Below are 19,775 nucleotides of genomic sequence, written 5' to 3' on the forward strand. Positions count from 1 at the left end.
CAGCATTTTTGCCTTTGTGGACAATGTGATATTTCACTCATTGAGATAATGAACTCATTGGTTTATTTTTCTGATTAGAATATGTTCTATTGATGTGAATTATTGGCTTTGGAAAAATGAATCATAAAAATATATGGTTATATTTGCCATTAAACAACTTGCTTATTAGCCTTTACTATTTTTAAATATATTTGTATGGTTCTTTCTTTGTGCCTTTGCACCACAATTAATCCCAATTTAAAATTTGTTTTTAGTTTGTGCCTTTTCGGGACTATGTTGACAGGACTGGAAACCACGTACTGAGTATGGCTCGACTTGCAAAGGATGTTTTAGCTGAAATTCCAGAACAGTTTCTTTCATACATGAAATCAAGAGGAATTAAGCCTTCCGCTGCTCCACCCCCATATACTCCCCCCGGTTACCCTTTGCAGACACAGCTTTAACAGAGTCATTCCATCAACCCCAGTTATTATTGCTGACCTGAACTGATTCCACCGAATGTGCCAACTGAATTTTTATCGGGCTGCACCACAAAGACTATGGATGTTGTCAGCATTCTACAACGTTTTTTACTGGGTTTTCAATTGCATGGTGCCAAGAACATGTAGCAAATCACACAGAGAGGCCGCATGAAAACAATAGAACTGAAGCTTTTTGGTTGGGAGTTGTGGTGCGGTTCAATCCTTTTCCTCATCACCTAAATTAGCCGCTTTGGAATTGAAACCTTTTTTAAAAGTTATGATCACGGGGAATGCCAAAATTTGCAACCTAATCGGAATTGAAGTATTTAACTGTTGTAAATAGTTGAGAATATGCAGTTCTTTTTTTAACGTTTACATGTGGATTCTTTTTTATAATTAAATCCTTTTTATAACCATATACTTTCTGTAAACACAGTTTTAAATATTGAAATTGTTGTGTTCTGTTAGTTGGATACACTACCATTTGTTGCTGACTAACTCATATGGAGATGCCTGCTCCAGCACATCTGTGATTTTCAAACACCACGGCACACAATCTGTCCAGTGGCAAGTATAACTCTTCAACAATTACTGCTTTCTTCGAAAAACAACCTAGCGCTTCCAATTGTAATGCATAATCACTGGGTGATCCTTTCCACCTGCTCACCATTCACACATACTATCCATTTCTAATCGTGCAATTACTTCAAAACTAGGCAGAAGGAACAAGGCAAAGGAGGAAACTGTGTGGAAAATACAAAAAAAATATGGAGATGGAAGAGCTACAAAGATGTAGTTTGAAAATAGCAAAAATATTGACAATGCAGTCTGACTTGTAGCCTCTTGTGGAGCCAGAAACTACTAATAGTTTGATTAGCTGAGGCATGAAATTAATTTGAGAAATGCTGCACTACATTTATACTAACTGCATGCACATCTGTACCTGAATGTGCCAGAAAAGTAACTGCACAATTTTGTTTCTACATGTGGTCTTGTGCTTCTAAATTCTGTTTTAAAATGTCAAATATTTTTTAAGCTCTCAACATATGCTCTAACATTCACCGTTAGAAGAGAAATGCACTTTTTTTTAAGGTTGTGTGCTTGGTACAAAATTGCCTTAAATCCTCATAACCAACAAAATGTCTTGATGGTGAAACATGGCTTCAACACTTTTTTTGCTAGCACTGGTAGCTTTTTAATTTTTCCATTGGTGTAGAATGTTTACTTACTATTTTCTATTGGTATCAACATTTTGCACATTATACTTTAAATAACAATTGAAATTTCCATTGTCCTTTTCTGAGGGATGCTTGAATAAAGGGCAAATATTATTCTGCAATTGTAAATCTCTGGATTTTTTAACAGGAAACACCTATCTTTCTTAATATGTTGTGTATATTTATGAATATATTTAAATGTTTAATACCAAAAAAATACATTTGAAAAATAATTATTAGGAATAGGAAAAAAACAAAAAAGTGCTCTCAAAACAAGGAAGCATTTTTTGGATAGCATTCTGTCACTAAATTATATTTGTGCAACCTGTGGTGGGCCAAATTCCTTATTATAACATGAAGACAAATCATTATTTTAAAAACTGGAATTAATGACAATACAACCTTTTTATTCTCGCCTCTTAAACAAGGTGGGACTAAGTGTACTTTCCATTTGAGCATCCTCAGAAAATTTGCTCTATAACCATTGTGCACTTTACAAGCTAGCACATTCGTGGAACTACATCAGATGGAACATTTTTGCCAAGTTGAAAAATTAAAGCATACAAGCAGTTTCAAACTTGATGTATAAAGAACCTAAAAAACATTATATTTTGTGTTTATTCACAAAATGCTGGAGTAACTCAGCAGGTCAGCAGCATCTCGGGAGAGAAGGAATGGGTGACGTTTCGGGTCGAGACCCTTCATTATATTTTGTGTTCACCCCTTTCCCCATCCAAAAGGAAACAAAATAGAATATAACTGGGCACATATGATTCTGGGATTTGCTGAGAGATAATCTTCACTCCCCAACAATATCAGAAGAATATCTGTTATGTAGAAGTAGCTTGAGATACGAGTTCCTGCATTCTCACTTCTTATTCCATTTTGAACACTAATTTGAAAGCAGGCCTACTAATTTTGTTGGTCTGTTTATTTGTATTGCTACAACTTTTAATTTTACAAGTTTGGGTTTATCCTACATAATCAAACTTTTGTAATCATTTGGGATTTCAGTACGTTTGAAATTATCGAAGCATTTTATGATGGTCTTTATATTTTTCAAAAAGTAAATATTTGAACAGTTGTAACAGTTAATAGTAAATTACTAAAGTGTTTATGTTAGAGGCATGTAACAATTCAAGCTTATAGTGAAGTACAGTTTGAGTATAAAGTCTTATTGAGATACAATTTTTCAGAATTGTGCTGTGAATGTTTAACACCAAATATATTGCTATACACTTTTTTACATGGTATCATTACAGATTGTATTCATGAACTAATACTTTGTTTACTTAAGTACTGTGTGTGATTATTTTAATGTTGAGTAAAACTGCAAATTGGATATTGTTACTTTCTGATATCATTAGAAGTAGACAAACCACTGAGACTAACAATGTTATTCAACAATTAACTTAAGGGATGCTAATACCCAGTAATTATATCCATTTTCTTCTCGGTGTACAGCATAACAAAAGAAAATAACTACACCATCAACAGTATGAGGAAGGAATAGTTTCATTTTATTTCTATGTATTTTAAATAATGGAATGATTGCTAAATACTTTATGAAAGTCAGAAATAGTAAAATATGTGTATGAAGATTTAAGAGAAGCTTAACCTTTAAGACATTATACCTGAATGCTGCACAGAAATCAAGATGAAACAATTATATTTGTGGTGTTGAAATCATTGGTTTAAGGCGAGTGGGAAAAGACTTAATACAAACCTGAGAGACAACTTTTTCACACAGAGGGTGGTGGGTATATGGAACAAACTGCCAGAAGAGGTAGTTGAGTCCTGCTCAATCTCTATAACTTTTGATGGCTATGACTCTTGAAATCTAGTAAGACTACCGAGTATTACTAGCTCTATTATATATTTAAACTATAATTTCCCTCGACTTCCTGTGAAGTACAATTCCCCATAACATTTAATTCAACTATTGGTTCCAATTACAAAAATTGTGCATTGTAAAAATTAAATATTATCAAGGGAAAGAGCCCTCTTAAAATTGGAGAAAAAATGCCGATAAAGGGGAGAAATCAAATTGACCCATTTCAAAATTTTTGTTGAACTTGGTGTTTGCAGCTGCCTTTTTTATTGATAATATTGCACTGTTATTATGAGAGAAAATGATTTCTTACCCTTTGAAGTTGTGTGTTTTGCGTTCTCTCATTATTATCCATAAAAAATCCAATGCAATATCTTCCAAAAACAGCTTATGTTGCCTGGATTGCTAATTTACCATCTTTGCTAATAAATAAAATCTACTTGTTAAATTAACACTATTACAGCGATATTCAAAATTGCTTTTTGTAATTTTATCCACAGAAATTAGCAAAATATTTCAGAAACATTAGATCACTGATTTATTTTGCTAATCTCTCCAGCAAGAGACATTTAATTGTTAACATATTACATTTAGGCAAAGTGCTTGCATGTCTGCAGAAAAGATAATCAAATCACTGTCAAAAAGTCAGAAGCTTACAGCATGGAAACAAGCCATTTGCCCTAACTCATCCTACGATGCCCATCTAAGCTAATCCTTGTTGCCTGCATTTGGCACTATCTTTTCAAACCCTAACTATCCATGTATCTTTTAAAGGTTGTTATAAGTAACTGCCTCAACTATCCCCTCTTGCAGCTCTTTCCATATACCCATCACCCTCAGTGAAAAAAAGTTGCCTCTCTGGTTCCTATTTAATATTACCCCTCTCACCTTAAACCTATGTCCATTGGTGCTTAATTCCCCCACCCTGGGTAAAAATGCACTGTGCATTCCGCCTATCTATTCCCCTCATGATTTTGTACATGATTTCTTATTGAGGAAAAAAACACTAGGATGCAGAAGTACTATAAAAAATGCTTCCATCATGTTTATTTTCCTGCAGAAACTGAGAACTGAAAGAATGCTGCTTTACTATCTCTGACACACCTGAAACTTGAAATCAAATCAAATTGACCTTTAAAAAAAGCACATTTGAATGAGTAATATTTTTACATTAAAGATTTAAAATACTATTCCATGCCCCTTTAAGTAAAAAAAAAATTGTAGCATTAAATACCTCCGCAATACAAAAATGTCAGTAACTTAGCTTACTTTTCAAATGGAATTTTAAAAAAATCATTAAAACTAAAACCAATTCACTTGTAGTGTGAATTGAGTAAATGAATTACAATGAATAATGACAAAAAATAGTACCAATTGCATCACAGCAAATGTATATGTACCCAAGTCAAATGTAAAAGTAACCACAAAACTAAACATTACATACAACATGCTCGTACCAATTTATTAGAGGTTACAAAGGTATAAAGCATGTATAAGAGTCACCCCTCTCTTGCAAAATATTACCACATAAGTCTTTGGATATCTTTCCTATCTGGCCACAGAAAGGTTTTATTAAAAAAACAATATAGGGTTATCACATTTACTAAACAATACAGAGCCAGCTCTGCAATAATTTTGAAGCTTGAGGGCATTGGGATGTTGAGCCTGTAAATCAAATAGGGCACAATGAAATAACGGAACTCGAGTAATTGTTGTGGAACTGTCGCAGCGATCAAACAGAAAAAATATGCTAAGATCCAGAATATTGATTTGTACTTCAAAGCTTCCACAAATGTCCAGGCCGCAAAGATGTACACTGGGACCAACACATACTTGATCATTTCATGTCTCTGAAAGATATTTTTCCAAATATAAAATGTGTAGTGTCTGTTGTCTGCCACCAGGAACTTATGGACATATGTGAATTTCCAAATTAACAACAGGGAGACAATTCCAAAACTGATGTAAAGTAATGCATGCTTCTTTACTGAATGCAAGAAAGAATTTATCTTTTGAGAAGAAACCAGATGAGAAGCAGAGAAAACAAGCGTGAAGGAAAAAAAGTAATATAACTGTGGAAAATTCAGAGAGATCTCATGGCTGGTCCTGTCACCAACAACTATCCCTCCATTCAACCATAAAAATAGCAGAAAGCCAACAACCAAGATAATGTACGGCCAGGTCAAAAGGATCAATAGCTTCAGATTCTTCAGCGAAAGAACATAATCCAAAATAAATCGACCAAGTTTCTTGGTTTCTTCAGTCAGATTTGGAATACAAGCCGTCCTTTCATCCTTTTTCTTAACCAAGTCAGTTTTCCATGCTTCAGTCAATTTCTGTGCAACAACATGCCCTGCACAGAATATGATCCATACAATATTAGTTTGACGGAACATAAAAGCACAGAATCCAAGGCAAGCAGCAATTTTGTGGCTTTCATACAGGCACATTAAGTAAGTAAATAAGATGAAGAAAGTTGAGCCTGCATCGGTGTAGTACAAGAATGAGAAAAAATAAAGAAGTGGAAAGGATGCAAGTGTTAATGCAGACACAATTCTCTGGAATGCAGAGGTAGCCTGTGATGAGGAAAAAAAGAGGTAATTACAATGCAATACTCAATGACAAGATATTTCCATTAAAAATGAAAGCAGCCACACTTACTTTTATAAGACTGTATAAAACATTTTATTCACTGAACTGATAATTAATTTCACATTATAAGGCTGGATAGCACTCAGAATGGAGAGGAGGCATGAAAAGAGTACACAGAGAATCACGTGTGTACACGTGATTTTGACTACATATGCAGCAAGTCAGTGAGGCCTATAAACAGGGCTATGCCATGATTTACCTGCACATTGCATAATAACACTATTAGATGGGAAAGAAGATATCCTGCAATCGTAAATTATTTTGTACAATCAATTTTTACAGTCTAACATATAAATATGTTTGAAGCACTAATAAATAAAAATACTGTACTTAAGTCAACAAGGGTTTAAGAAAAGGGTTTTGTACTTTGAACATGCTTTACTATTTTGGAATTAAACTGAACAAGTTGTGTACCTTGTCCTTCTGGTGTATCCTGCACAAAAGCACATAGAGTAAGTAGAGGTTCCCCGTATTGAAGAGCAGATTAATGAATCGCAGCATTGCTGTGGAGCACACCACGGCTTCGGTCCAGCCCAGCAGCCATGACACAGGCTTGATTATTCCAGTAGACACCAGGTAGAGACCGGGTAAAGTAGTGATCATTGGATCCCACTGCGTAAAATTGAGACAGACAATTCATAACAATTATACTGAAAATGGTAATAATTTTATATTTATAACACCCAATCATGTTTATATAAAGACAATGAATAATCTGTATTTGGTTTAAGTCCACCTGTTTCAAACAGTAAAGGAAGCTGCAATTTGAACAACCCAATCACACATTGCACTCAATGTACTTGCAGCATTTGAGAGAAATATGGCATGTAGACACAAAGAACTCAGATGCTGATTTACAAAAAAAGACACAAGGTGCTGGAGTGACTCAGCAGGACAGGCACCATTCAATCATAGCCGATCCATCGTTCCTTCTCAATCCCATTCTCCTGCCCTCTCCCCATAACCTTAGACACCCTTACTAATCAAGAGTCTGTCACTCTCCACTTTTAAAATACCCATTGACAGCCTCCATAGCCACCTGTGCAATAATTCCAAAGATTTGCCACCCACTGAAAATAAATTCCTCGTCTCCTATGTTAATTTCTTCTGAGACTGTGCCCTCTGGTTCTAGATTCTCCCATAAGTGGAAACATCCACTCTATCCAGGGCTTTCATTAATCAGTAAGTTTCAATTAGTCCCTTCTAAACTCCAGCGAGTACATGCCTAGTGCCATCAAATGCTCATCATATGTTAACCCAACCATCCCTGGAATCGTTCTAGTAAACCTCCTCTGGATCCTCTCCGATGCCAGCACATCCTTCCTCAGATATGGGGCCCTAAACTGCTCACAATATTCCAAATGTGGTCTGACCAGTGCCTTATAAAGCCTCAGCATCTCTGTTTTTATATTCTAGCCATCTCAAAATAAATGCTAACAATCCATTTGCCTTCCTTACGACCTTTGCACTTGCAAATTAATCCTGTACCAGGATTCCCAAGTTCCTTTGCACCTCTGATTTCTGAATCCTCTCCCCATTTATAAAATAGTCTACACATTTATTCTTCTACCAACGTGCATGACCACACACTTTGCTAAGTTGAATTCCATCTGCCGTCACTTTGCCACTCTCCTAAGTCCTTTTGCAGACTACCTGCCTCCTGTACACCACCTGACCCTTCACCTATCTTCATATAATCTGCAAACTTGTCCACAAAACCATCAAACCCCTAATCCAAATCATTGACATATACCGTGAAGAGCAGCGGCCCAAACACCAACCTCTGCGGAACTCCACTAGTCACTGGCAGTCAACAAGAAAAAGCCCCCTTTATTTCCAGTCATTGCCTCTGCCACTCAGCCAATCTTCTATCCATGCTAGTATCTTCCCTCTAATACCATGTGCTCTCATCTTCATTGGCAGTCTTGCACCTTATCAAAGGACTTCGGAAAATCCAAGTAAACAACGTCAACTGACTCTCATTTGTCTAAGCTGCTGCTTCCTTAAAGAATTCCAACAGATTTGTCAGGCAAGATCTCCCTTTCACAAAATCATGCTGATTATTTTATCATGTGCTTCTAAGTATTCAGAAACTCATCATCAGGTCATAAGGAATAGGAGTAGAATTAGGCCATCAGTCCATCAAGTCTATTCCGCCATTCAATCAAGGCTGATCCCTCTCAACCCCATTCTCCTCATGATCTCTGACACCTGTACTAATCAAGAATCTATCTATCTCTGCCCTAATAATATCCACTGACTTAGCCTCTACAGCCTTCTGTGGCAATGAATTCCACAAATTCACTACCATGTAAATAAATTTCTCCTCATCTCCTTCCTACAGAATGTTCTTTAATTCTGAGGCTATGACCTCTAGTTCTAGACTCATCCCACTATAAAAAAAATCCTCTCCACATCCACTCTATCCAGGCATTTCACTATTCTTTCACACTGGCAGCCAACCAAATACGGCCCCTTTATTGCCACTCTTTGTCTTTTGCCATCCAGCCAACCTGCTATCCATGCTAGCATTTGCCCTTTGATATCGCGGACTCTCATCTTCATAAGCAGCCTAATGTGTGGCACCGTATCAAAGGCCTTCTGAAAATCTAAGTAAAGTCAAGTCAAGTCAAGTCAAGTCAAATCAAATTTATTTGTCACATACACATACTCGATGTGCAGTGAAATGAAAGTGGCAATGCCTGCGGGTTGTGCACAAAAAGAATTACAGTTACAGCATATAAATAAAGTTAATAAGTTACTAAACATAGCACAAAAAGTGTCGACAAAAATTTAGTCTCTGGGGTTATAAAAGTTGACAGTCCTGATGGCCTGTGGGAAGAAGCTCCGTCTCATCCTCTCCGTTTTCACAGCGTGACAGCGGAGGCGTTTGCCTGATCGTAGCATCTGGAACAGTCCGTTACTGGGGTGGCAGGGGTCCCTCATGATCTTGCTTGCTCTGGATCTGCACCTCCTGATGTATAGGTCCTGCAGGGGGACGAGTGTAGTTCCCATGGTGCGTTCTGCCGAACGCACTACTCTCTGCAGGGCCATCCTGTCCTGGGCAGAGCTGTTCCCAAACCAGACTGTAATGTTGCCGGACAGGATGCTCTCTACAGCCCCAGAGTAGAAGCAATGAAGGATCCTCAGAGACACTCTGAATTTCCTCAGTTGTCTAAGGTGGTAAAGGCGCTGCTTAGCCTTACCCACCAGTGCGGCAATGTGCGTTGCCCACGTCAGATCCTCTGCGATGCGGACTCCCAAGTATTTGAAACTGCTCACCCTATCCACAATAGACCCATTTATCTCGAGTGGCGTGTACGTCCTTGGATGTTTAGCCCTTCTGAAGTCCACAATCAGCTCCTTTGTTTTAGTGACATTCAAGAGGAGGCTATTGTCCTGACACCAGAGTGCCAGATCAGCCACCTCCTCCCGGTAGGCCTTCTCATCGTTGTTGGAGATCCGGCCCACCACCACAATGTCATCAGCAAACTTGATGATGGAGTTTGAGCTGAACCTGGCCCCACAGTCATGTGTGTACAGGGAGTACAGTAGGGGGTTAAGGACGCAGCCCTGGGGGATCCTATGTTCAGGGTGAGGGAGCTAGATGTGTGTTCCCCCATCCTGACCACTTGGGGCCTGGCAGTGAGAAAGTCCAGGACCCAGGCACACAGAGGGGTGCTAAGCCCCAGTTCCAGCAGCTTCTCAACCAGTCTGCTGGGGACTATTGTGTTGAATGCTGAACTAAGGTCAATGAACAGCATCCTCACATAGCCCCCCTGGCTGTCCAGATGAAAGAGAGCGGTGTGTAGAACCTGGGAGACCGCATCATCCGTGGGCCTGTTCGGACGGTATGCGAACTGTAGTGGGTCCATGTTGCGAGGAAGGAGGGCGCAGATGTGCTTCTTGACTAGCCTCTCAAAGCATTTCATGACAACCGAGGTGAGGGCCACCGGTCGGTAGTCATTTAAACACGCTGGAGAGGCATTCTTCGGCACCGGTACAATGATGGATCTTTTGAAGCATGCAACATCTACTGACTCTCCTTTGTCCTGCTATTTACTTCTTCAAAGAATTCCAGCTAATTTGGCATGCAATTCACAAAGCCTTAATAATGGACTCTTAACAACCACTGAAATAAGGCTAACCAGTCAAAAGTTCTCCTCTTCTGTTTCGTTCCCTTCTTGGACAGTGGAGTAATATTTGCAATTTTCCTGTCCTCTGGGGTTACTCCTGACTAGTGATTCCTTCAGGATCACTACTAATGTCTCCACAATATCTAAAGCTACTTCTTTCAGGGTGTAGTCTGTCTGGTCCAGGTGACGTATCCACCTTCAGTCTGTTCAGTTTCCCAAGCACTTTCTCCATAGTAACAGCGACTCCACTACTTCCCCCTGATTCTCTTGAATTTCAAGCACATTGCTGGTGTCTTCCGCTGTGAAGACTGATGCAAAAAATATATACAATTCATCTGCCCTTTCTTTATTCCCCATTATAACTCCAGCGTCATTTGACAGTGGTCCAATGTCCACTCGTGCCTCCTTTATATATCTAAATAACCTTTTACTATCTTTTTTTAATTTTATTGGCTAGCTTACATTCATGTTTAATTTTTTCTCCCCTTATTGCCTTTTTAGTTACCTTTTTTTTGGTTTTTAAAAGCTTCCCAATCCACTAGCTTCCCACTAAGCTTTGCAATATTATATGCCTCCTCTTTGAGTTTTTATGCTCATCTGACTTCCCTTGTCAGCCACATTTATCTCAGTCTCCCCTTAAAATCTTTCTTCCTCTTTGACATGAAAAGATCCTGAGTCTTCCAAATTACTCCCAGAAACTCCTGCCATTGCTGCTCCACCGTCATTCCTGCTAGGGTCCCTTTCCAATCAACTTTAGCCAGCTTCTCCCTCATGCTTCTGCAGTTACAGTTACTCAATAATAATACCAACACATGTGAATTCATCTTCTCCCTCTCAAACTGCAGGTTGAATTTTATATTATTGTCACTACCTCCTAGCAGTTTCTTTACCTTAAGCTTTCAAATCAAATCCGATTTGTTACACACCAAATCCAGAATTGCCTTTTCCCTAGTAGGCTCAACTACAAGTTGCTCTAAGAAGCCATCTCATAGGCACTGTACCAATTCCATCTCGTGGATCCAGTACCAATCTGATTTTCCCAGTCTACCTACATATTGAAATCCCCCATGACCACTGTAACATTGCCTTTCTTACATGCCAATTATATCTCATGATGTAATTTGTTCCCTACATCCTGGTTACTGTTCGTAGGCCTGTATATAATTCCCATCAGGGTATTGTTACCCCTTGCAGTTGCTTAGCTCTACACGCAAGGATTCTACATCTTCTGATCCTATGTAATCCCTTGCTAAGGACTGAATTTCATTCCTTACCAGCAGAGCCACCCAACCCCCTCTGCCCACCTGCCAGTCTTTGATAGGATGTGTCACCTTTGATATTCAGCTCCCAGCTCCGACCCTCTTTCAGCCACGTTCCCATGATGCCCACATCGTATCTACCAAAACCCAACTGCACTAAGCTCAGTTAGAAAGTCTGAGATACGTGATATACCCTCTTGGTTCCGATTCCCTTACCCCGGATAATAAACTGAACGTTCACCCTATCTATGACCCTCACGGTTTTATATACCTATATAAAGATCACTGCTTAGCCTTTTGTGCTCCAAGGAATACAGTCTTAGCCTGCCCAACCTCACCCCATAGCTGGGGCCAAGTCCTGGCAACATCGTAAATCTTCCCTGCACTCTTTCCTTCTTAATGATATCCTTCCTATAGCAGGGTAGTCAAAACTGAACACAGTAATCCAACTGTGGCTTCACCAACATCTTATACAACTGTAACATAATGTTCCAACTTCTAAACTCAATATCCTGACTGGTAATGGCCAATGTACTAAAAGCCTTTTTTACCTCCCTATCTACCTTGTCATCACTTTCAGGGTACTATATATCTGTATTCCTAGATCCCTCTGTTCCACCACACTACCAGGGCCCTGTCATTCACTATAAAGGTCCTGCCCTGGTTTCATTTCCCACAATGCAACACCTCACTCTTGTCCACATTTAATTCCAGTAACCATTCCTCAGCCCACTTGCCCAGCTGATCAAGAGCATGCTGTAATTTTTGACAACCATCATCTCTATCTACGATATCACACACTTCAGTTTTATCTGCAAACTTATAAATCATGCTTTGTATCTTCTTATCTGAATCATTGATGGGCCTAGCATTGATCCCCGAGGCACACCACTTATCTCAGGCATCCAGTTCTAAAGGTAACCTTCTACCATCTGCTTCCTTCCAATTCTGTATTTAGTTAGCTAGCTTTCCCTGGAACCCATGCAACAGCAGAAAAGGGTGGGGATGTGATAATGTGGCTAGTAGTGGGATCGCACTGAAGGTGGCAGAAATATTGGAGAATAATGTGTGGGATGTGGGGGCTGATGGGATGAAAGATAAGAACCGGAGGAACTCTATCTTTGTTCCATATGGGGGGGGAGAGGAGTCAGAGCAGAATTACAGGACAGTGGAGCCATGAGGTATCCATCTACAACAGCAGGTGGGAAACCTAATTTACGAACAAAAATGGACATACTGGATGCCCTAAAGTGGAAAGCCTCAACTTGGGAGCAGATGCGATGGGGAAATTGGGAGAGGGTGATGATGTCTTTGCAAGGGGTAGAGTGGGAGGAGGTATAGTCCAAATAACTGTGGGAGTCAGTGGGTTTATAGTAGAGGTCAGTCAACAATCTGTCCCCTGTGCTGGAGACAGAAAGATCAAGAAAGGGAAGAGAGATGTCAAACATTGTTCAAGTGAATTTGAGGGTAGGGTGGAAGTTGAAAGTTGAGGGCAAAAATGATTAAATCAATGACTTCATGGGCGCAGGAGGCAGCCCCAATGCAGTAGACCAAAAAGTTGGGGGATGTTGCCTGTGTACGTTTAGAACAAGGACTGCTTGACGTAAGCACCAAAAAGGCAGGCAGAGCTGGGGCCCATGTGAGTGCCCATGGCTGCACTTTTAACTTAAATTAAGTGAGAGGAGTCAGGCGAGAAGTTGTTGAGAGTCAGCACACATTCTACCAGGCAGAGAAGAGTGTTAGTAGTGAGAAATGATTCGGTCTCTGTTCGAGGAAGAACCCCGAGGGCCTTGAGATCTTCTTGAATGGAAGTGAAGGTGTAAGGAGGACTAAGAATTGAAAGTTATTGAAGGATTCGAGTGCGTGAGTTGTCTCAGATGTAGGGTTGGAAGAGAGTGGGCAAGGGGGGGGTCACAAGATAGAACCAAAGTATTTGGAGATTGGTGGGACAGAAACAAGCAGAAACAATGGCTCTGCTAGGGTAGTCTTGTTTGGCTTGATTTTGTCTGCATGGAAGACATTTGATAAAGACATTTAATAAGGCTCCCCATGGTAGGCTGTTTGCGAAGATCAAGAAACACAGGATTAACAGTGACTCGACATGGATTCATAACTACCTTACCTAGAGAAGACAGAGGGTTGTGGTGGAAGGACATTATTTAGGTTGGATATCTGCAACCAGTGGAGTTCTGCAGCAATCTGTGCTGGCACCTCTGCTGTATATAAACATAGCACAAAAAGGCAGCCCTATGAGACCGGAGATCGGCTGCGTGCAGTCTGTTCCGAATTGTCTGGGCAGAGAGCCGTCGGCCATATCGTCCTGCAAACCTTGACTGCAAATCTGTAGAAGACAGCCTACGGTTCCTAAGTGCTGACAGGGTGAGGAAACGCTCTTCTTCGGGTGTCGTCTTCTTGGGACGCCCACTTCGCGGCCTGTCTCTGACATCCCCCGTTATATGGAACTTGGCCTTCACTTTGGAGATGGTACTAGGGCTCACTCCAAATAATGCCGCAACTTGGTTTTGCGGAACATCAGCTTGAAGTTGCCCTATCGCACGGGCCCTATCCAGATCAGTCAAATGTAGCATGCCGATTCTTGGAGCAGACACCTACTGACCACTGTAGCAGGGCCCATGCTCACAGATGCTGCCAATCAGGTGCCAATCAGGCACCTGATTGTCAGCACCTGGGGGTACCAGAAGCTCAAAACAAGAGTCAATAGCAACAGCAGAATAAGCTGTTTGGCATTGGCAGAGAAGATTTGGCAAATTTTTCATGGGCGCAACCCATATACTCAGCCCTGCTGCTCATCCCACAAATGCATGTTCCTTACAAATGTGGCACCATTTAAAAGGGAAATAAACAGGCTTTCCAACGGTATAAGATTTATTGCCAAGAAGCATTGTTACAACAAAGAAATAATCTACCAAACACAAATTTCCTTACTTTTTGTGCTATGTTTACATACCTTGGACATAAATGTAGATGGGTTGGTTGGTAAGTAAACGGATGGGATTGCGGATTGTGAGGAAGGTTGTCAAAGTAAACAGCGGGATATAGATCAGCTGCAGAAATGGGTGGAGAAATAGCAGATGGAGTTTAATACGAAAAAGTGTGGGGTATTTTACTTTGGGTAGTTGAACGCATGGCGAAAGTATACAATTAATGCCATGACCTTTAAGAGCATTAACGTATAGCGGGACCTTGGGGTCCATGTCCATAACTCCCAGGAAGTGACAACACAGTAGATAGAGTAGTAAAGAAAGTATGTGGCATGCTTGCATTCATTGGCTAGGGGAATTGAATATAGAGTCCGGAAGTCATGATGTAGGTTTGTAGGACTTTGATTAGAACACATTTAGAGTACTACATTCAGTTCTGGTCGCCACTTTGCAAGATTGATGTGGAGGCTGTGGTTTATCAGAATGATGTCTGGATTAGGAAGTTGGACATTGTTTTCTGTGGAATGCCAGAGGTTGTGGGGAAACCCAAGAGAAGTATATAAAATTATGAGGCTTAGACAGGGTAGACAGAAAAAAACTATTTCCCAGGATGAAAATATCAAATATTAGAGGGCATATGTTTAAGGTGAGATGGGGCAAAGTTTAAAGATGATGTTCAGGGAAAGTTTTGTTTTTAAACCGAGGATGGCAAGTGCTTGGAATTCGCTGCTGGGGGTTGCGGCAGATACGATAATGGCATTAAAAAAGACCTTTGGATAAGCATATAGATATGCAGGGAATGGAGGGTTACGGATTATGTGCAGGCAGATAAGGGTTGGTCTTGCCCTCATGTTTAGCATAGACATTGTCGGCCGAAGAGACTGTCCTTGTGCTGTACTATGTTCTAGATTCTACTTTGGGAAGGAAATAGAAACAGACAGTACAAGGCTGGGGAACTCCAAGGTTGGACACTGTGGAGGGGAGATTGCCAGAGGCTTTGAGATCAGTAACAGTCTAGGGAGATGGTGGCCTGATATTTGTCAGTGGGCTCACGGTATTAAAATATATTAACACTGGCTTATCAGGATTTCACACATTGTTTTTAGAACATTATCAATGAAGAACTACTTTTAAGTCACTGTGCTCAAAATCTATAAAATTACATATTTTTCCTTTGGGGTAACTCTGGAACCATGCACAATTTTTAAACAAATTGGAGGGAATTAAATGTAACATCTCTACGTTTGCAGATGACACAAAGCTGGGTGGCAGTGTGAGCTGCGAAGAGGGTGCTATGAGGCTGCAGGGTGACTTGGATAGGTTGGGCGAATGAGCAGAAGCATGGTAGATGCAGTATAGTGTGGATAAATGTGAGGTTATCCACTTTGGTGGCAAGAACAGGAAGGCAGATTGTTATCTGAATGGTAGATACAAAATGCTGGAGTAACTCAGCGGGACAGGCAGCATCTCTGGAGAGAAGGAATGGGTGACATTTCGTGTCGAGACCCTTCTTCAGATGGTGTCAGATTAGGAGAAGGGGAAGTGCAACGAGACCTTGGTGTGCTTGTACATCACTGAAAGTAAGCATGCAGGTACAGCAGACAGTGAAGAAGGCCAATGGCGTGTTGGCCTTCATTGCAAGAGGATTTGAGTTTAAGAGCAAGGAGGTCTTACTGCAGTTGTACAGGGCCCTGGTGAGACCGCACCTGGAGTATTGTGTGCAATTTTGTCTCCTAATTTAAGGAAGGACATTATTGCTATTGAGGGAGTGCAGCGTAGGTTCACCAGATTAATTCCCGGGATGGCAGGACTGACGTATGATGAAAGAATGGGTCGACTGGGCTTGTATTTGCAGGAATTTGGAAGGATGAAAGGGGATCTTATAGAAACATATAAAGTTCTTAGAGGGTTGATGCAGGTTGATGCAGGAAAAATGTTCCCGATGTTGGGGGAATCCAGAACCAGGGGACACAGTTTAACAATAAGGTGTAGGCCATTTAGGACTGAGATGAGGAAACACTTTTTCACCCTGAAAGTTGTGAATCTGTGGAATTCACTGTCACAGAAGGCAGTGGAGGCCAATTCACTGGATGGGTTCAAGAGAGTTAGATTTAGCTCTAGGGGCTAAGGGACTCAAGGGGTATTCGGAAAAAGCCAGAACAGGGTACTGATTTTGGATGATTAGCAATGATCTAAGTGCCGAATGGCCTACTCCTGCACCTATTTTCTATGTTTCTATCATCCTTCTCATTTCACAGAAGCACTTCATCCCATGTTTACAACTGTTACACACCACATAATTAGGAGTGAACAACTGCACCGATTTTAACTTTATCACAACAGCAATTTCTGATGCCCTACCTACAAAATGAGCAGAAAGCAGCTGCCAGACCCTTTGCTTCAACATACAGTGAAACTCAACGAAAAAGTACGTCAAAATAGAAATAAAATTTAGAACTAGCCTCATCAGGGAAATTTATGGCAACCATTATACCCTTCACATCTTTTTCATCAAAAACCTTGGGCTAGTTTGGTTACTCCCATTTCCCAGTCAAGGTCCATTCTCTTCATGAGCTCTAATCAAGCATCTTTCAAATCTGATCAAAATTTCTGCCTCCATCACCTATTCAGGCTGTGATTATCAAATTCTCATTACTGTATAGTTTGAGGGGGGAAAGTACTGAATATTAATGTAATCCTTAAATCATAGTTCAGAGTTATTTTTCTCTCTGCCAAAGGAAGCAGTGTGAAACCTGGGATACGTATTTTAAAAAAATATTTTTTACAATGGGGCTTAAAAGGTCATGAGGGCGAGATTACACTGAAGCAGCTTATATATATAGCTTTTAAAAATAAAGCTTGCTTAAATTTGACTTGAACTTTCAGAATACTATTTCTGTTCAATAATTTCTTGCTTGTTTGTCTTTCACTAGGATTTGCTAGAAATAATCAAATTGTAAAATAAAATTGCATATTAGTCAAGAGAAGTGAACAAATTATTTTGTTTTCTATTGCTGCAATAAGATTTGGAGTATTGGTTGCAGTTCTGGTTGCTCCATTATAGGAAAGATGTGGAGGCATTGGAGAGGGTGCAGAGGAGGTTTACCAGAATGCTGTCAGGATTTGAGGGTTTCAGCTACAGAGGTTGGTTGGATAGGCTTGGATTGTTTTCTCTGGAACTTCAGGTTGAGGGGAGACGATAGAATTAAATATAATTATGAGGGGCATAGATAGAATAGAATAGAATAGAATAGAATAGAAGAGAAAACATATTCTGCAGGATATAAACACTAGAGGGCACACCTATAAGACAAGGAAGGTGAAGTTTTTTTTTTACACAGAGTAGCGGGAGCCTGGAACGCACTACCAGGTGTGGCTGTGGAGGCAGATATGACAGTAGTATTTAAGATGATTTTAGATAAGCATATGGAAATGCAGGGAATAGAGGGATATGGATCACGTACAGGCAGGTGAAATCAGTTTAGCTTGGCATCATATTTGGCACAAACACTATCGGTCGAATGGCCCATTCCTGTGCTGTACAGTTCTATGTTCCATATTAAAGATGAAAAAAACTAAATTATATATCCATGAAAGATGATTTCTACAATTGAAATTCTCAATAGAATTGAGCAACTAATGGATTGTCGCATTTCTCAGTAGGTATTTCCTTTTTGATGCATCTTGAGCTCTCATAACGTTGTGCACCCAAATGATATCTTTCCCCTCATCTTCTTAAGGCCCCAGGGCTGTCGCTCTTCATTGCTGTAATTCTCCAGCTCTGGCAGTCGTCTTCTACAACTTCTTTATTTCCCATCTATTGCTTTCATATTATTTTACATAATATTCCCTCTACAGCCTGCTGTTTATTCAATGCAGTGTCTGCATGGCGTACTTGCACCTGTATTCTGTACCTTGGCAGTTAAGGTCATATATATCCTGTCTTCACTACTATCTCATAGGCTGCTATCTTTGGAACATAAAAATGAGAGGGAAGTCATTTGACTTCACCGATTGGCTGCACCAATCAATAAGATCACTGTTGATCTTTTAATTTAAAGTTACCCTCCCAGTTATCTTAAAGCTCAAAGGTTTATCAATCACAAGCTTGAAAAAATCAGCTACTGAGCCTCCGGAGCCTTTATGGATAGAGAATCCAAAGATTCACAACTCTTCACCTGAACAAATTTCTTCTCATTGCAGTTCTGAATAGACAACCCTTTATTGTGAGTCCTTAAACCCAATTCCAGATGCCCGGGACTAGCACGACCCTTGTGGCACTTCACTGGTCAAAAGTCTGGGAAAAAGTCCTCCACAGGACCAAGTCATTTTTTAATGCAATTGGTTAATTGTTACCTTGGCTTCCATGCGCTCAGACCATTCTAGACTAACCTACCGATGCCCACGTAGACAACATATGGACTTGTAGACTTTAGACAACATTGTGAAAATGCAGTAAACAAAAACAACGTTTCATAATATCAAATGCATCACTTTAAACATTATAAACACAAAATACTGGAGAATTTCAGTGTGTCAGGAGAAAAGGAATGGGTAAAGTTTCGGGTCGAGATCCTTCTTTAGACGGGTAACGAAGTGTCTCGACCCGAAACGTCTCTCCAGAATCTGCCTGACCCTCTGACTTCAGCATTTTATGTCTACCTTCGGTGTAAATCAGCATCTACAGTATATGGACTTGTTGACTTCAAGTAACATTTTGAAAATGCAGTAAATAAGGATAACGTTTCTCAATATAACAACAATATGCAACACATTAAACATTATGTTCTGCTGGTGCAGAATATCCCTCCTGCACCAGCAGATAAAAGCTCTGCCTCTGCACGGGGTCTGAGCTCCCGGGCCGGATTAGCGCGGCGTCTTCCCCCGTCCCTACCTCGGAGAAGCTACCGCTGCAGAAGCGCTGCGCCTGCGGGACGTGGAACTCCTCGTCCATGTAGGGGCCGCGCTGGGCCCGGCTGATGGCGGCGAAGAGCACCGAGGCCGCCAGGAAGTTGCTGCTCACCACGGCCGAGAACAAGAACCGCTCCATGGCTGCGGCGGGGGAAGAGCCCGGTGTTGGCCCGGGATAGAGGGATGGGGGGGGGGGAAGACGGCCAGGGGGAGTTGGGCGAGGGTCCGGGGAGAGCGGGACGAGACGAGACAGACGGACAAACCGCCGCGGCACCGTCCGCGCGGGCAGCGGGTTCGTTTGTAAAACTCGTCCCCCGTGGGTGTGGGGGGCGGAACCATCGGCGCGGGGCCGCGCTGTCGGGGGGG

General features: G+C 40.8%; 3 protein-coding genes across 12 annotated transcripts in view; 2 read left to right on the forward strand and 1 right to left on the reverse strand.

Moving 5' to 3' along the window:
• The window catches only part of alg10 (ALG10 alpha-1,2-mannosyltransferase), a 73,384-nt gene extending 53,665 nt beyond the window's left edge, over positions 1 to 19,719 (reverse strand). For 3 of the 6 annotated variants that reach the window (XM_078419888.1, XM_078419890.1, XM_078419891.1), the window contains exons 1-2: positions 19,393 to 19,719; positions 6,576 to 6,773 (exon numbers count right to left, since the gene is read on the reverse strand). In XM_078419888.1, the coding sequence (XP_078276014.1) occupies positions 6,576 to 6,773; positions 19,393 to 19,548 (354 nt within the window). In that variant the 5' untranslated portion in view covers positions 19,549 to 19,719. Of the gene's footprint in view, positions 1 to 1,215; positions 6,086 to 6,575; positions 6,774 to 14,524; positions 14,617 to 19,392 lie in introns of those variants that run through there. The other 3 variants (XM_078419885.1, XM_078419886.1, XM_078419889.1) reach the window with 3 other exon arrangements.
• LOC144604959 (copine-8) overlaps positions 1 to 19,775 on the forward strand; it is a 193,991-nt gene that overhangs the window by 170,275 nt on the left and 3,941 nt on the right. For 2 of the 4 annotated variants that reach the window (XM_078419881.1, XM_078419882.1), the window contains one exon: positions 255 to 6,547. The exons of 1 other annotated variant lie outside the window; for it this stretch is intronic. In XM_078419881.1, the coding sequence (XP_078276007.1) occupies positions 255 to 443 (189 nt within the window). In that variant the 3' untranslated portion in view covers positions 444 to 6,547. Of the gene's footprint in view, positions 1 to 254; positions 6,548 to 19,775 lie in introns of those variants that run through there. One more of the 4 variants, XM_078419883.1, reaches the window with a different exon arrangement.
• tprkb (Tp53rk binding protein) overlaps positions 1 to 19,775 on the forward strand; it is a 34,930-nt gene that overhangs the window by 7,822 nt on the left and 7,333 nt on the right. Inside the window, exon 1 of one of the 2 annotated variants that reach the window (XM_078419896.1) lies at positions 19,637 to 19,701. The exons of the other annotated variant lie outside the window; for it this stretch is intronic. The gene's annotated coding sequence lies outside the window, so the exon portion shown is untranslated. Of the gene's footprint in view, positions 1 to 19,636; positions 19,702 to 19,775 lie in introns of those variants that run through there. 2 annotated transcript variants of the gene reach the window in all.

Source organism: Rhinoraja longicauda, chromosome 23 (assembly GCF_053455715.1).
Source record: "Rhinoraja longicauda isolate Sanriku21f chromosome 23, sRhiLon1.1, whole genome shotgun sequence".
Taxonomy (NCBI): Eukaryota; Metazoa; Chordata; class Chondrichthyes; order Rajiformes; family Arhynchobatidae; genus Rhinoraja; species Rhinoraja longicauda.